General features: G+C 42.5%; 2 protein-coding genes across 2 annotated transcripts; both read left to right on the top strand.

Moving 5' to 3' along the window:
- The first annotated feature begins 2,922 nt into the window (after window positions 1-2,922).
- Window positions 2,923-7,867, top strand: LOC149300113 (eukaryotic translation initiation factor 3 subunit J-like). The gene is made up of 8 exons (XM_089485682.1): window positions 2,923-2,944; window positions 5,151-5,242; window positions 5,729-5,786; window positions 6,365-6,456; window positions 6,565-6,673; window positions 7,032-7,190; window positions 7,543-7,616; window positions 7,736-7,867. Exons 1-8 carry the CDS (start codon window positions 2,923-2,925, stop codon window positions 7,865-7,867), a joined length of 738 nt encoding a protein of 245 aa, XP_089341808.1.
- Window positions 7,868-10,597: 2,730 nt separating this feature from the next.
- Window positions 10,598-13,875, top strand: LOC149300112 (cytosolic iron-sulfur assembly component 2A-like). Its single transcript, XM_089485556.1, has 5 exons — window positions 10,598-10,814; window positions 11,694-11,858; window positions 12,629-12,678; window positions 13,527-13,572; window positions 13,778-13,875. Exons 1-5 carry the CDS (start codon window positions 10,598-10,600, stop codon window positions 13,873-13,875), a joined length of 576 nt encoding a protein of 191 aa, XP_089341682.1.
- Window positions 13,876-15,887: the final 2,012 nt, after the last annotated feature.

Here is a 15,887-nt window from a genome sequence, read left to right as displayed (position 1 = left end):
TATACTTTCGGCTACTTTTCAGAGTGACAATTACAATTTTGGGAAGTTTACCATAATTTTTTAAACGTAATTAATAGAAGAAAGGCATCGTATCCCATGAACCACCATGTGACTGTCAGGGGCCGTCACACTGCAAACGTGCATTTATTATTAATTGTTTTGCACTGTGCTATCATATTCCACAGCGCTGTGCAATGGGTAAACAGGAGTTAACAAGTAGTATATAACATAACAATTCCACTTATAGAAACAAGAGGTAAGGAGGGCTCTGCTCAAACGAGCTTACAATCCAGAGGGAATCATGCAGACATCCAGTTACAGACAGGGGCAAGTCAGTTAGTTACATGATCTAAAAGTGAAGATAGGTAGATCTGAGTGTCATTGGCTTACAAATGGTATTGAAAGCCAAAGGTTGAGATCAGTTTGCCAAGTGAGGTAGTAAAAAGTGAAAATAGAAGACGTCTTAGAACTAAACCTTGGGGTACACTAGCTGAGAGGGGAAAGGGAGGTATGACTGGAGCGGGAGATGCTGAAGAAATGGTCAGAAAGGTAGGATGTGAACCAGGAGAACAATGTCACAGGGATCAAGACTGTGAAAAGTTTGAAGGAGAAGAGGCTGGTCCACAGTGTGGAAAGCAGCAGAAATGTCCAGTAGAATTAGCATAGAGTAGTTGCCCTTGGGTTTAGCAGTGATGAGATCATTAGTAACTTTAGTAAGGGCGGTCTCAGTGGAACGTCGAGAGCGGAATCCAGGTTGAAGAGGGTCAAATACATCAAGACTTACTTAGTTGGGTGTATAAGACTTGTTCAAGAAACCTGGATGCAAAGTAGAGAGATGCTACCATAACTTCAAGATGGAAGCTACTGCACCATGCGTGAAGGCGGATTGGACAAATCCAGTAGAGGTTAAAGATATGAGCTGGTGTAGGGATAAGAGTAGATAAACTCTTTGCTAACTAGTATTCAATTAAAAATGAATTTTCAAAAATATGCTGTTTTTTTTTAAGTTCTAGGTTTTGCATGTTTTAAAAAAATTACATAGCAATTGGTATGTGTTCTAGCTCTGTTACCTTGGCTCCATCTACCAAACATTTACATAATCAAGATGTACAGTATATTCCTTTACATTATGATGTGGTTAGGTGTACATTAGGTAGTCTCCTGTCCTATAGAGCCTTCAATCATAGTGAACAGGAAGCTTCCAGATACCTGAAGAGGTGGTGTGGTGTATGACAGCTCTGACATTACAGAAGTCTGAACTTTACTGTAACGCTAACATTGAAAAGTCCTTTCAGGGTGGAGGCTTGGAAATAACCAGAGGCAGGGAGATGCAGTGATCGAGAACAGCCAGAAGTTCCTGGACTATAAAACATAGGGCCATCCATTACACATGCACATGAGATATACGGAAAAACCTTGAACGTGTCTTTTGCTCTCCTGCTGTACTATTATGTTTTAATGTGTGTTAAAGGGACACTCCAGTGTCCCATACAGCCTCACTGATGAAGAATGCATATTAAAGTACCTCTCGGCAGAACCATTTCCGGCTGTTTCTATACACATTATTGTAACTTTTATGGAGTTAGTCACATTCACCAACATGTTAATACTATAAAACCACACACACCAGGGGTAGAAAGAGGGACCGGGGATTGAAAGAAGTACGAATGGGAGGTACGATTTCAGGGCCTGAAACTTCTTCAGATTAGAAATATGGCAGTCATGGCAACGCTACCATATCATTCATTGAGCCATATGCAGGATTACAATTTAAAGCAGCTTTTTTTCTCAATTTGACGGTAATTTAGCGTTTATAAAATACAGAGCTGAAATATTAACAACATTTAAGAAACGTGTATTCTCCATTAATAACGTTTCACACATTCCAGACACACAGGAACCATTATCATCCCTCACACCAAGGCCTAGCCAATGAGGAGCAGGGATGGAGGTCATGTGCTGTGATGGAGCCGCCTGCAGGTGTGGCGCATAGAGGCTATGGATTGATACTTGGGTCTCGTGCCCGGTTTCTGTCACTAGACCCTTTCTCGAAAGAAAAGAGAACACCTCCGCAGATGGGTGAGTGGTAAAAAATAATAATATATATATAAATACCCTACAGATCTTGCTGCTCCCGAAAATTAACACTCCTCACAAGTGTTACTAGAAACAGTATGTCAGATACCGGGGCGCGATAGACATGTGGGGAAAAAAAGTAAAAAATATAGTGTAATAAGTCTCAGCACAGAGAATAAAATGTGATAATGATTGCACTCACAAACGTGCTTGAAACAGTCGCTCATCAATAATAACGGAATCCGTGCTGTCTTGGAAATTCTGTGATGGAAGTCAGAATTGAAAATGTCTCTCAAGATCTTCGGACTTTTTATATACGGACTTATCATTTTCTACCACCGTGAAGGACATCCTCACACCGCTCTTACGCATAACATAACCGTTATGCCTATCCGCTTGTAAGTTTTTTACCTTTATTTATTAAAGAAATATCAACTTTTATTGCACTATTTTCGGTTTCTGACTTCCATCACAGAATTTCCAAGACAGCACGGATTCCGTCATTATTGATGAGCGACTGTTTCAAGCACGTTTGTGAGTCCAATCATTATCACATTTTATTCTCTGTGCTGAGACTTATTACACTATATTTTATACTAGACCCTTTCTCCGCTAAAACGGCGGGCGTCCGAACCCGCCGATCGCGACCTCTACCTATCAGGAGGGATGAGGGGGACAAACAACAACCGTGGCGTCCACCTCTTGATGCGATCATGCTGGGAGGGGCATGTTGGCGGCAGGACTGTAGGTCATGACGTACATCCGGCGGGAGCAGTGCTGAGCGCGCTGCGTGCGCAGCTGGACGCGGTGAGTCAGTCACTCAGAGCCGGAGCAGTTGCGGGAAAAATGGCGGAGGCCGACAGCTGGGGTGAGTCCGTATATCCTAGTCGGTGCCATGACACATACAGGCCGTGTATTGACTGCACTCTACGTGGGCTGCCCTTCCACCTGCTCTGCAGCCCTGTCCCGAGTGTCTCCGCTGCTCTTTTCGGGCCGGCCTCGTGTCCCCTCTGTGTCAAGTGACTCCTGGCATTCCCTTTCGTCGCTTTGCTCCTCGTTAGGCTGCTTATACCGGGCGCCCTATGAACTCGCTTAGTTCTCCTCTAACCGTTTGCATTATTGTATGTGGAGCCGATCGGATACTTTTGGTCGGGTCTGCCACGTGTTTTTAAATTCGGGCTGTCCGTCCGTAGCATCACGTAGTGCAACTCGGGCTCCCCGTCTCCAGCATGGGCCGTGACCCTTCCTTTTACCCCCGCTCGGGATCTTTGCCCTTCCCATCTTTCCTTTTTCTGGAGAATTCCAAGTCATGTCTAGATTTCTAACCTCGGATCCTAAAGAGTAACGGAGACTTCCCGGGTTTTTGCGTATTAGAGCCCCTTCCTGCGCTATTTACTATTCAGCGCTATTCACTGTAGGCACAACTTATTAGCTGCAGTCCCACTTACTCTGCTGAATGTGTCATGTGTGGAAGCATTAGCCCCGGTATTATCACAGAACTCCAGCTGTCATGTGTTAGGAGGGATTCATCACAGTCCCCCCTATGCATTTCCCAGCTCCAAATCCAACAGAAAACACATAAAATGAACAGAATTAGTGAATCAATAGATCCTCTCTGCCAGTGATGGATTATTATTATTTCATGCAGCCAAAAGCAGCATAGAAATGGCACCATGGAGGCACTGCAGCTCTGGGGCTGCAACTTCTCATAAGTTAATATACATTTTTAACTGAAGGAAAAAAGTAAAGTACTTTTTCTCTAGGGAGACACTGGAATCATCTAGTAAGATCCCAAATGATTGCAACCTGGCATACAGGCAGTTAAGATATATATGGTAGCCAGGATTTTGGGGGAGGAAGGTATATAGGGCAGACAGGATTGTTTTTTGGGGGGTATATAGAGAAGCCAGGATTGTTTTGGGGGGTGTATAGGGAAGCACGGATTGTTTTTAGGGCAGCCAGGATTGGGGGGGGTGTATAGGGCAGCCAGGATTGGTGGAGCGGTTAGGTGTGTATGAAGTGATTTTAAACAGAGAAGCCACTGATGGTTTGAGTCAGCGGATCTAGAGACGAGGAACCCAGCACCCACCCAGACCTCTCCTGTGTGCTTTTTCTTGTGTTAGTGGTAGGAATCTAATGGTTCGCTTATTTTTTGTAGAGTTGTAGATTCAGGCTTTGTCGGTATTGATGTATTACAATGTATCAAAGTTTGAGGTTTGTAACAGAATAGGCTGTTTTTATATCGGTTGTCATTGTATTTAGTATGTAGTTAGGTTTTATGTTTTCATATAGTTTTGCTGGGTGTGACAGCGCAGAAGCTGAGAGCGCGCTGGGGTGTATGCTAACAATAAAAGAAAAGAAAATATAAGTACACAGGCGAATCCGCACCAGTAAATATGATCCACGCGCCAATAATGCAATATCAAAATATTTTTATTAGCATTGGTTTAAAAATATATGCACTAAAATGTACAGATCCCCAATATACAAAAGCTGTGCCATAGAAATGAAATCTACCTAGAAATGAAATGCTGGCAAAAAAATAAACATCTCTAGCGGTTTGAGGCTCTTTAGGACTCCTCGGTCTCCGTTGCCTGCAGTATACGCCCCCCATTTAGTTTAATCACACAAGTCATATATTGTTTTTCAGGAAAAGTATGGCATTCTTTTGAAACCATACATACCGTATATAGATAAACCATCAACTGGTATAAAAAAATGGGAAATCAAGAAAATGTATTATCACATACATGGTATGTTTTTGGGGAGTTGCAAAGTTAAATTTGGATCATGTAAATCCACTTTTTTTAAGTGTGTGTGTATGTAATATATATATATATATAAACTTATATAGAATGTAAAAACGGGTTTTGTAGGCAGCCATGAGCAGTACACTTTATGTAACTTATATCTTATTCTTACTATTCAATTCAGGTGGGGTTTTTTTGTAAGAAAGTTGAATCAGCAACATAACCAGTGAATACAATTAGTTCATATGATAAATGGTTTCCCTTGTTCTGTTGAATCCTAGCTCAATGCCTGCCTGTAATTCTCAATATTCTAACTATCCGCAGAAGTGGATAACTTTGAGCCCGAGGAGGTGAAGCCGAAGGCTGCCGTGGTAGTAGACCGGTGGGAAGGAGAGGATGAAGAGGAGGATGTGAAGGTGACTTGGCGTTAAATATTTGCTGCAATCGCCCCATCGCCGCCATGTTTTGGTGCATGGCAGCCTCCTGTTTGTGGAGGAGAAACAAGCAGTTGTTCTGTGGAAAGGTTACATAGTGCTGATACGGAAACTGCCTTTTGCAGATACCGCTGGCTACCCCCTACTTAGGGCCCAGCCATCCCAGATAACAGGACAGTGTCTTGCTTTCTTGACTTTATCTAAGGCTACTGCTTGCAATAGAAGCTACATCACATGTTTGTGACTGGAAAAACAAATTGTGGAATATCCACTAGAGATGGCTATTTGATACATGTTACATGGCATCTCTTGATCTCAGCAGCCACATGCAGGCTTCTGATTATAAGATGGCTGTGTAAAGAGGGTTCCCCTGGTATAAATTGGCTGTTTCTGCTTTTACCGACACTGTAGACTAGCTTAAGTTTCCTTATGTACTGTAACAGTAAGTAATTCCCTCTCTCTGGGTAGGATAACTGGGATGATGAGGAGCCAGAAGAAGCAAACAAACAGGAGCCACAGAAGTCTGGTAAGGATATGGAGGGTATAGGTTCAGGCAGAATTTTGATTTAAAGGTTATATCTCATGGGAAAATATTTTCGTTGAGGATTAATATAGTGCTGTATACAGTAACGTAGTAAAGTTGTTTTTCTTTCAGTATGGTCAAGTAAACATCCAGTATCTGTGTGTGATTTTGGGTGACTTTCCCTGCATTACACGGAAATTATTAATTACGGCAATGCTAATGAAATCCATTTCTTTGTAGACTTTCATTAGGCGATGCGCCAATCTGGGGGATCCAGAACTATTTTTATTTACTTGGTAACAAGTAACAGCTGTCTGTAAATATAGTGTGCAATAACCATGTTTAAAACCAATAACACATTTGAAAAGTAATTTTGAATCTGATACTGGTAATAAAACATTCACCTTTAAGATTGAACTGTGGCAACGCATGCCATTGGAAAATGACTTATAAACAGGATAGCTGGAGTGAATCCGGAGAAGCATGGTTTGGAAGCCGGCAGAAACAAGAACAGGATTGCAGTTTTTAAAATCTTTCAATCTCATGAATAAAAAAATAAACTTTTTTTATTTATTTATAAGAACAAAAAGTCACAGAAAAGAAAAAACTCTCAGAAAAGATAAAAGAAAAGGAGAAACAACAGAAAAAACGGCAAGAGGAGTTAAAAAAGCGGGTGAGTAGCTTAAGGTTGCACTAGGCTTATTTATAGGCTTCCTTGTAGGTGATTGTAGACTTCAAGAACATCTTTGATACATTGTCCCCCAACTATCTCCAGTTAGAGGAATCAGAGGAAACTCAGGAGTTATCCCCGGAGGAACAGCTAGCAGAGAAACTGCGTTTGAAAATGTTGCAGGAGGAATCAGACCTAGAATTGGCAAAGGAAGCTTTTGGTAAGTGTTTCAGAAGCCTGTGAGCGCATACAGTATTTCTGCACAAATTATGATTTTGTGGCAAAAAAAGTACTGACTATTTAGAGCAGAATCATAATCTGTAACAGGCAGAAGGTTCTGACAAATGTTTGCAGGCCGATAGATGGGGTCTCAGTCTGAATTCAGACTTACAGATAATAGACAGGACATGTTTAGCATGCACGCTGTCCAGCCTTTGTTTTGAATCCTAAAATGCTGTTGTCCACAAACCTGGTGGCACGTATGAGAAATATAGCACAGGCGTTATACATAGTGTGTATGCAAATGCTGTCTTGGTACATATGGGTGGCAAATGATGGCTATCTGCTTACTGCTGTAGGTGTCGTCAGTGTTACTGGAATTGATGCAATGAAACCGTCTACGCGAGAGGACTTTACAGAGTTTGGAAAACAGCTGAAAGAGAAGATCACACAGTATGAGAAGTCTCTGTTTTACCCTGGCTTTCTAGAAGCACTTGTTCGTGATATCTGCATATCATGTAAGGATTGTTTGCTTTTATTTGTATAATTACCATGCAGTTCACATTTTGTATTGTGTATTTAAATTGTCGCTTTTCCCAGGGACAATATACACATGAAATGTTAAAGCTTTGCAACATTTAACGCCCAGTAAACACTATTTAGGGAAACGAATGGAACAAATTATTTTTTAGAGAGATCACTTGTCATGGAACAGAGATAAAAATTGACCTATTCTGGCATGGAAGCTACTCTGATCCAACTGGGTGGATGTTTCCCTTTAAAATCACTGTGATCTGTTGGTGATGTCTGTAATCTTGTGTATTCGTGTGTACAATAATTGGAAGGCTGAAAATCATTTTTCTATTACAGTGGAAGTTGAAGACCTAAAGAAAATCAGCAATTCGTTGACTGTGCTATGTAGTGAGAAGCAAAAGCAAGAGAAGGTGAGCACTGGGAATTAAAAATGTAAAGTCCCAAGATACTGGTAACAGCAGTGACATTAAACTATTTAGTACTGACGAGGCCAGGCGTTAAGTAACAATTTTGTGGCTTTACATTGTAGCAAAGCAAGGCCAAGAAGAAGAAGAAAGGTGTGGTCCCCGGTGGAGGATTCAAGGCCACAATGAAGAATGATTTAGAAGATTACGGAGGTCTGGATGAGGGATATGCACGAGAGTATGAAGATTTCATGTGACACTTGTGTGATGCTCAGGGCCACCAAATCAGCACTGCGGGCACCCTCTCCCCCCAGGCCAAATGCTACAGTCAAAGAATTCTTCCCCTGTCTGCCCTCCCCACCTGGCTCCAGGTTTGTGAATCTGGAAACTACCGGGTATCAGACTCGTCTTACACCCTGCACTTGCTCTCTGCCCGATATCCCTAGGCCAGTAATCTCTTCCACTCTGCTTGTGGCACGCGTGTTTGAAAGCTGACGTGCTGCAGGCAGAGTGGTATTGGCCCCCCCAAGCCCCTACCTACATCAATTCGAATTTTTATTGTTTCAGCAGTGTTTGGTTTCTTGGTAAACTCTTCCGTATTTTTTTTCTCTTTCACTACAATTCTGCTGCCCCCGTCGCCACAATAGGCTTCATATTGTTGTTGAAGTTCTAGCTTTTGCTGATATTCCTCCTGGATGCAGCTCAGTGCTTTTCATACATTTTAAAACAAGACTTCATATAAACTGAGAACTTCTACTTTTACAAATGTGAACCTGCAGGAGAAGGGCAGCGGGTACCACTGAAGCCTCTGCCCACACAGGGTCATCTCTTGGTGCTTGAAGAGAAATCAGAGCTGCCGGTTTGAAGCCTGTGTGTTATGAGCAGCGTCTAAAGATCTTGGAAGGCTGGGGGGATTATTTTGTCTTTTTTGGGGGGGAGGGGGGGCAGTGGCTTATTTAGTGATGGAGTGTATGTGTGGTTTCAAGGTTGGTTACTTGCTTTTGACTCTTGCTCCTAGGTACAGGGTCTTACATCTTCTCTTAAACTTCAATTCTGCTAAATTATCGGATGGCGCTTTGCAAGCAGGTCCTTCAATGGGAGAATTGTTATATTAACAATGAGACTGCAAGTTTGTTTTATAAGACAACTAATTTAATAAACTCATCCTTGTGACGAGGGCCGTCAAGGGTTTCTTCTCAGTTTGTGGCTATATATATATATATAATTTTTTTTTTTCCTGTGTTGGACTAGGCATAAACTTCACTTGTTAATGTGAAAACCCCCTTTTAAAACTAAGAAGCTTCATTTTGTTTTGCTGCTTGTATAGAGCAAAGCAGATCTAGCAGTAAGATGCAGGTAACATGCTCTGGCTTTCATTGACTACACCTGTTCATACCTACACCTTTCTGCACGTCATAAATTATATCAATTACTTTCTTTAGAGGTGTAGTACTGAATTAGATTCGATTTTACTTGTATTCGAGTCTCAACCCTTTGATAAATGCAGTTGCCCTCCATAGTTCTTGTCGCTCCTAAATTGTACAGTTGTTTACAGCAGGAGGGCATGATTATGACTTCAATATAATGGGAGGAAAACAAATACCAAAACAAACCAGTGGGTCCTTAGAGTATTCAACCATGAGTGCGAGAATAACATTGTATGGAGGTTGCATCATTTGTACCCAGTCACAGCTTTAATACAGCCGGCTGTACCTACAGTGTTTAGTAAGCTGCTGCAAGATGAAGCTCTTCATTTCGGATTTAACTGAAACACCGCACAATAGATCTGGAAAACAGCGGACCTTCTCGCTGCTGTCGGGAGATGTTTTATATTTATACAGCACGAGAGAACACAATGGATCTGCAATTCCGCATTGGTGTTCTTGCATAGCGGGAGGTACGGTACTGAATGTAGCAGATACTATGTTTACAAACTTCGCTGGGATGACAAGTTCTCCAGTGTCGTTGAGCTAGTGCTGATTAGTCTCTGAGCTGACCATGTTGCTTTACCTTTTATGCATTGTATAGAAACCAAGCACTGTCACAAAATAAATGCTGTTTACATGGAGAGAAAGAGGCGAAACCCAAGTGTCTGCTTTTATGCAGTGTTGCTATCTGCACATAACCCCTTTTATCTGGTATAACATGAGATTTGACGGTTAAGTAAAACGTGTCTTGTGGGTTGGACGATCCTTGCATCCGAGTACAAATACTGTCACACAAACCTGCCTCACTCTGTATCTGTAAATTATATTACATGCCAATTAAACGTATCTGTATGCGCTATATGCATTTAGTACACTTTGTCATCGGATGACACTGGCACCCCATATTACAAAACGTATAAAAATACCATTATCATCACATGTAGTAAATATATCCATCCTCGTCATGCTTCAGGATTCATACCTTCTAATTTAAACTGTTGCACCTCGGTCTGCTAAATAAACCTTATGGAGGCAACACGTGAAACTGACCTTGTGTGTGTATCACTTGGATCAGCAACTTTCTGTTCCTGGGATAAGTATTGGGGTATCCTGCATACGTAATACAAGTAGAAAATGTAGCACTTGTAACAAAACAATTTATTTAACTGGCGTTAACAGCCATTATACATACATCTGTGAAAGTGCCCCCAATTACTACTTATATCTTCCGGCTGCCAAATTACAGTTGTGAACAAACATAGGCCAAGGATTGACAAATTTAGCGCCAAAAGGACTTTTACTTATGAAGAGGGACACTTAGGAGGAATGGGGATTTTACATAAAGGGTTAATATTTAGAAAGTCCTCATGTATGGCTTTATAACGACGAATGTGGAAGCTCTACTAAAAATCCCGAAGGATCCAGATTCCTCCCGGCAAACACAAAATCTAAGGAGAAGCCCGTACCCCGTGCTGTCTATCTTTCCTCTGGACCCCCATCCCAGCGTCTATCGAACATTGCAGGAATCTCCATCATCCGGCCGTTCTTATCACATGTCACATGATTCCGCCAAGCACCCGGAAGAATATGTTGCCGTCACGTGAAAGACGGGGGTCACGTGACTTCCTCCAGCCACAGCGGCTGTTCATTGGCTCGGTGTGTCAGCTGGGCGGAGAGGGCATGGAGTTGCTCTCTGGGCTGGTAGCTGTAATTCGCGGTGCACCGAGAGGCAAAGAGCGATCTCGGGTCATGGACGAGCGAGCCATGGAGGTTTATGGTAATTCAAACCGGGGGCACCGGCCGGCGCGAGACATAAGCGACCCCGGTGTAGCCCTCAATAGTGTGTAACGCGGCTGAATGGCGCCGGGACTTAAGTGCGTTATGTAGTGACGCCTTTATGTGAACGGTGACCTTGTGAATATATATCACTTCGCTCTTTAGACTGTAAGCTTTCCCACCCTTCCCCAAGATAAATAACGCCGAATGTCACCAGCAGCCCGTTAAATGGTACACGTTTCCTGGGTGTCATTTAGCTGGCCCGGTGGCTGCCGCTAGATTGTTACACTCCCCTTTCTTCCTGTGAGCAGCGGGGGGGGGGGTACTGGGCTTTCACACAGAAATGGCTCTCGTGGGTCTATTCACTAAATGGTGTTGCAGCTCCGTCACATCATGAAGGGTCCGCGCCAGGAAGAGGAGCTTGGCCAGCCACTTCTAATGGTGCTGAAGCCGAGTGTCGGACTTCCTTTGTTTCCCTTCACATTTATTTTCATTTTCCAGAACCATTGGTGTAAACCAGAATTTGGAAGTTAGGAGCCAAAGAGATAAATCTGGGAGCCAGCATGATATTTGTAGGAACCAGATGTAAACACTTAAGAGCCGGGGCAATCTGGCTTCTGGGATTTGGCAAAACGTTGACGTAAACTGTCTGGTTTTCTATAGATCCCCGGTATCGGCTATGGATGCTGTGTGACAGCTGTTGCTTATGATGGGAGTGACCCTTAGGGATAAGCGCGACTGTGTGGGTGCTGCTTCGTTCAGCGCTTCCCTGCACGCTACCAATTCTATCTTGTATATAATGCACTGATTATACGAGCGTGACGTGCCTGCGTCTCACCGTGCTTGGCATTCGCTAAAACCACGCGTGTCTCTTTCACAGACGTTATACGTAACATCCGGGACCCGGAGAAACCGAACACTCTCGAGGACCTTGAAGTGGTGTCAGAAAGTTGCGTGTCTGTGGAGGAACTGGATGAGGAATGCTTTCTGGTGACCATCAGATTCACACCCACCGTACCGCATTGTTCCCTGGCTACGTTAATCGGTACGGTGAATAAATGATAATGCCTGCTATATTGGGCAACAACAACAAGCAATTTAACGATATGGCAGAAATAAGCTACCGAGGGGCAATAATTAAGCACAGCAGAGGAAAAGGAAGTTAGCGTGCATTTCCTCCAAATTTCACTTATTTTGAAGAATATCCACTTATTTAGTTTAGATTATACTGCCCCCCCATGCTGGGAATAGGGGCTGAAATAGCTGTCATAATCAGAAGGAACTTGCGTTCATGGCACCATCAGGGCCGGCTGCACTTGTAACCCTTGGGGAGCAATTAATGTCCGTAAGACGGGTACGCAGCTGAGCCGCGTGACACATCGGCACGTGACCCCGCAGGTCTAGCACAGCCGCTTCCACCACATGAAACGCTCAACACATGCGGCTGATCGTTGCACCAAGTAAAGCTTTTTCAAGCCTGTATTTTGTATCCTTTTAATCATAAAAAAAATATAATTTAAACTTAATACTGAATGTCTTCTGACCCAGTTTAATGTGTAATGACTCAAAATTCAACGGAGCCCGGTGTCTTAGTTTAGTCACTTATTTCACATCATTTGTTGGGGGGGGGTTCTTATTTTTATTAACAACATCAATTCTACAAGAAATACAGTAAAATGATTACCCTGTCCGGATGAGATTCTATCCTCTCCAATGTTTTCTTGTTATTGGCTTAGATCGCTATACTGTTGTGCACGATGTGTCGTCTATAATCTAGGCTTCCCCTTTTCATAAATGTTCCGTGTCCCTGCGCAGGTCTGTGTTTGCGAATCAAGCTGCAGCGATGTCTGTCCTTTAAACATAAGGTGAGCCCTAAATATTTCCTATATCTATATGTATGTCAGAAGCTATAGATTGGCCATTTGTGTAAGCAGATCAGCAGAACAGAGCATCCCCCTTGGCTGCGTTTGTGACACAGAATAAAGCTTTTTCGTCTACGGCTATAGATCGAGCTTCGGTTATACTCCTATTTTAATTATTTTGTATGTTATAGAATCAAAAGGTGGTTCCATTAGGTGAAAATGCTGGTTTAAATGGAACGTGCATTTTTTCCTGTCTCTATGTCAAGCACGCCAAAAACAAAGCCTTTAAAAATAAATAAATAAAATTACCCCAACTTCCATTAATTTGTACCGCTGATCTAACCTTTTTCCTAGCAAATACGAGACGTTGCATAGGTTCTTGTGTACCATCTTTTAGTGTTGCACACGCCGGAGGCTGATAAACTCTGCACTGCGTGATCTGTTATGGTCATGCTTCAAATGACCATCATATCCTTATCTAAAGAAACCTGCTTTCCATTGTGACTAATTCTCCTCCCGGGGCTGCCGTCAGTGCTGTGCTCACCGTGTAATGGAAATCCCAGTGCTCGAAGCTGCCGTCGGTAGCTGATGGCTTCAACACATTGCAGAAGAACTAATGACAAATTCTGGGTTTACGCACCTACTGGTTTGGCCCAGAAACACAGGTAGCGGAGACATCTGGCAAGTCTTTCACCCTCCAGGCTCTTTGACAGATATTTTTTGACTTTCCATACAAAACAAATCTAATGTTCTCCTCGCAATAAAAAGATCTCTACAGGTGTTTTGCAAACGCGACTCCTTTGCCATTCATTGTCCTGCAGATTCAGGCTCATGTTTTTCTTTTCTTTCAGCTTGAGATCTACATTTCTGAAGGGACGCACTCAACAGAGGAGGATAGTAAGTGTCGACTCCTTTTGATAATAGGAGTATAGTTGGTACATAGAATGAGATGTAAGGGGTTGTTGGAAGCTTGTGTTTAACATCCAAGGGAACAGCTTAACTTTTGGAATCCATGCGTTTCTACTGTGTTCACATAGACTGCTGGTTTGGAAAATGCATATATACTATATCTTTTTATAGCGCTAACTGGTTTCTTCTATAGTAAATAAACAGATAAATGATAAAGAACGAGTGTCTGCAGCCATGGAGAACCCGAGTCTGCGAGAGATAGTGGAGCAATGTGTCACGGAGCCGGACTAGACCGCACCTGAACGCTCGGAAGAGGCCGCTCTCTGTGTACAGTATGGGTGCAGGGCCTGGAAATGGCTTCCAAGAAGATGTTATTCTCTTCAGTCAACACCGCCGGACAAAGGGTGCGTTTCTGAGAAGGAGCATATCCGACGAGCAACGTGTTCCAGCAGCGACTCTCTGTGGATCCCATATTGGGACGAGAGGCATGGAGTCAACATACAGATAAAAGTAGATTATATTTACCAGCAGTGCCTGTAATCTGAACTATTCTATTCATAACAGGCAGGCATCATAAATAAAATATTTTAGATAATTATTGGTGCAGCTGAAAAATCTTTGAATAATGCTACAGATGTATGCAGGTTGATGGTGAATGTTATGAATGTACACCTCAGAATAACCGGCCTGTGATTTCCAATGTGGGCTGAATACCGTAATATCTCCAAGAATGTCTCCGCAAACTTTGTGATTTTTATTAGAGATATTATATATATATATATATATCTTTTGTCTGCATTTCCATCTTGAAACACTTACACCCGGGTAGTAACCGGTATAACGACCTGAACTAACTCTGCCGTTAACACCTTTTTGATAGATATTTTATCACATGGCATCATTACAATAATATTGTGCGAGTGAGACCCAAGCAAAGTCTGTATATGTTACTTCTGGGTAAAACCTAGCGTTTCATGGGATGCTTGCGTTATGAAGCTATTGCCCATGTGTAGCCTAAACATTGTGCATGCAAAATATTTGTTTTATATAGCGCAATCAAATTCCGTAGCGCTGTACAAATACCACTTACACTGCAGGGTTTATTCACTAAAGAGTTGTTTTAACTATACATTATCCAGGACCAACCGCAGTGAGCTGTCCCAGTGTAATGTATAGTTAAACAAGGATTTTTTTTAAAGCCTCTTTACACAATGACTTGTGTATTTTTTATTTTTTTAATCTTTTATTTATATAGTGACAAAAACGCGCACATCGCTTGTTATAAGGGCCAGCTCAGCCCTTCCGGCTGGAAAAACCTGCTAGTGTTGGCCAGTTATACTGGATGGGGAAGTGGAGGCGCTGAAACACAACGCTCCCTTTAGTGAATAAACCTGGCATGTTTATGGCAGCTGGAGGTGCTAAAATATTTTGTGTTCGGTTCTGATTGTGGTTTATCTATACCTGGCCCTCTTGTAACAGGCCAAACCATTAAGTGTTTGAGGTTTCCAGTTACAAGGAGGGAGTTAGTACATACAAGCGGCACTTTTTTACTTTAAACTGCATGTACCTAGCAGAAGCTGGTTCACCCGAGCCATTGCGATAGCTTAATGTATTGTACCTGCAGGACAGGCCATACTGGTCCCGCTAGGATTTTTACTAAAGCTACCAAGGGAGTTGGGTCATTTTAGTAATAAACATACCTGGGGCATCTCCAGGAATAATGCGCTGGGGAAGTAGAATGACGCGGTGGATGGCTTGAGTCCGACCTGCAGACTAAATTGTCTGCCCCGAGAGCAGCAATCTATAGCTGAAGCCTCCAGCGTTCCAAGGAAGGATTAGCAGCAGGCGTATATGGCTGTTATAGCAGACACAGTATAGACAAATGTATGTGCAGAAGTCAAAAATGAAATACTCATAAAGCCAAACTCCGCAAGGACTGCCCCAATCCCAAAAATACATGTGTATTTCTGCTCCTACTATCGCCCCAGGGCTCAAAATGGAAATGGATTATCCTTCCTTCCTATATATTCATTTTTGAGCCCTGAGGAGTCCTAGGAGCAGAAGATTGCTTTCTATTTATCCTTACCCATTTTGATTTAAGGCTGGTGCGTTAGGACTTGGTTGTATTGTGTAAAAAAAAAAGCCCTGCCAAGGACCAACTGTGGTCCCTCAGTCCTGCCCAATGTGAAAGGAGTCCTTTACATTCTCACAAGACATGCAGATAATTCTGTTAAACTCAAGCTACAGCCTCCCTTTCTGATTCCGATATGTTTTTTTACCCTCTTTAAAATTGAAGTGCTGCT

The sequence above is a fragment of the Sceloporus occidentalis genome, unplaced genomic scaffold (assembly GCF_023333645.1).
Source record: "Sceloporus occidentalis isolate IW3139 unplaced genomic scaffold, rSceOcc1.0.p SCAF_26, whole genome shotgun sequence".
Classification (NCBI taxonomy): Eukaryota; Metazoa; Chordata; class Lepidosauria; order Squamata; family Phrynosomatidae; genus Sceloporus; species Sceloporus occidentalis.
This window is presented reverse-complemented; position numbering and strand designations above follow the sequence as displayed.

What these genes read in the sequence shown, in the direction of transcription:
- LOC149300112 (XM_089485556.1), top strand. Translation starts at nt 10,598, where the DNA reads ATGATTCCGCCAAGCACCCGGAAGAATATGTTGCCGTCACGTGAAAGA. An exon ending in GCGAGCCATGGAGGTTTATG is followed by an intron (nt 10,815 to 11,693) that starts GTAATTCAAACC and finishes TCTCTTTCACAG; the next exon opens with ACGTTATACGTAACATCCGG. An exon ending in GCACTCAACAGAGGAGGATA is followed by an intron (nt 13,573 to 13,777) that starts GTAAGTGTCGAC and finishes TTTCTTCTATAG; the next exon opens with TAAATAAACAGATAAATGAT.
- LOC149300113 (XM_089485682.1), top strand. Translation starts at nt 2,923, where the DNA reads ATGGCGGAGGCCGACAGCTGGG. An exon ending in ATGAAGAGGAGGATGTGAAG is followed by an intron (nt 5,243 to 5,728) that starts GTGACTTGGCGT and finishes CTCTCTGGGTAG; the next exon opens with GATAACTGGGATGATGAGGA. An exon ending in ATTGGCAAAGGAAGCTTTTG is followed by an intron (nt 6,674 to 7,031) that starts GTAAGTGTTTCA and finishes TTACTGCTGTAG; the next exon opens with GTGTCGTCAGTGTTACTGGA.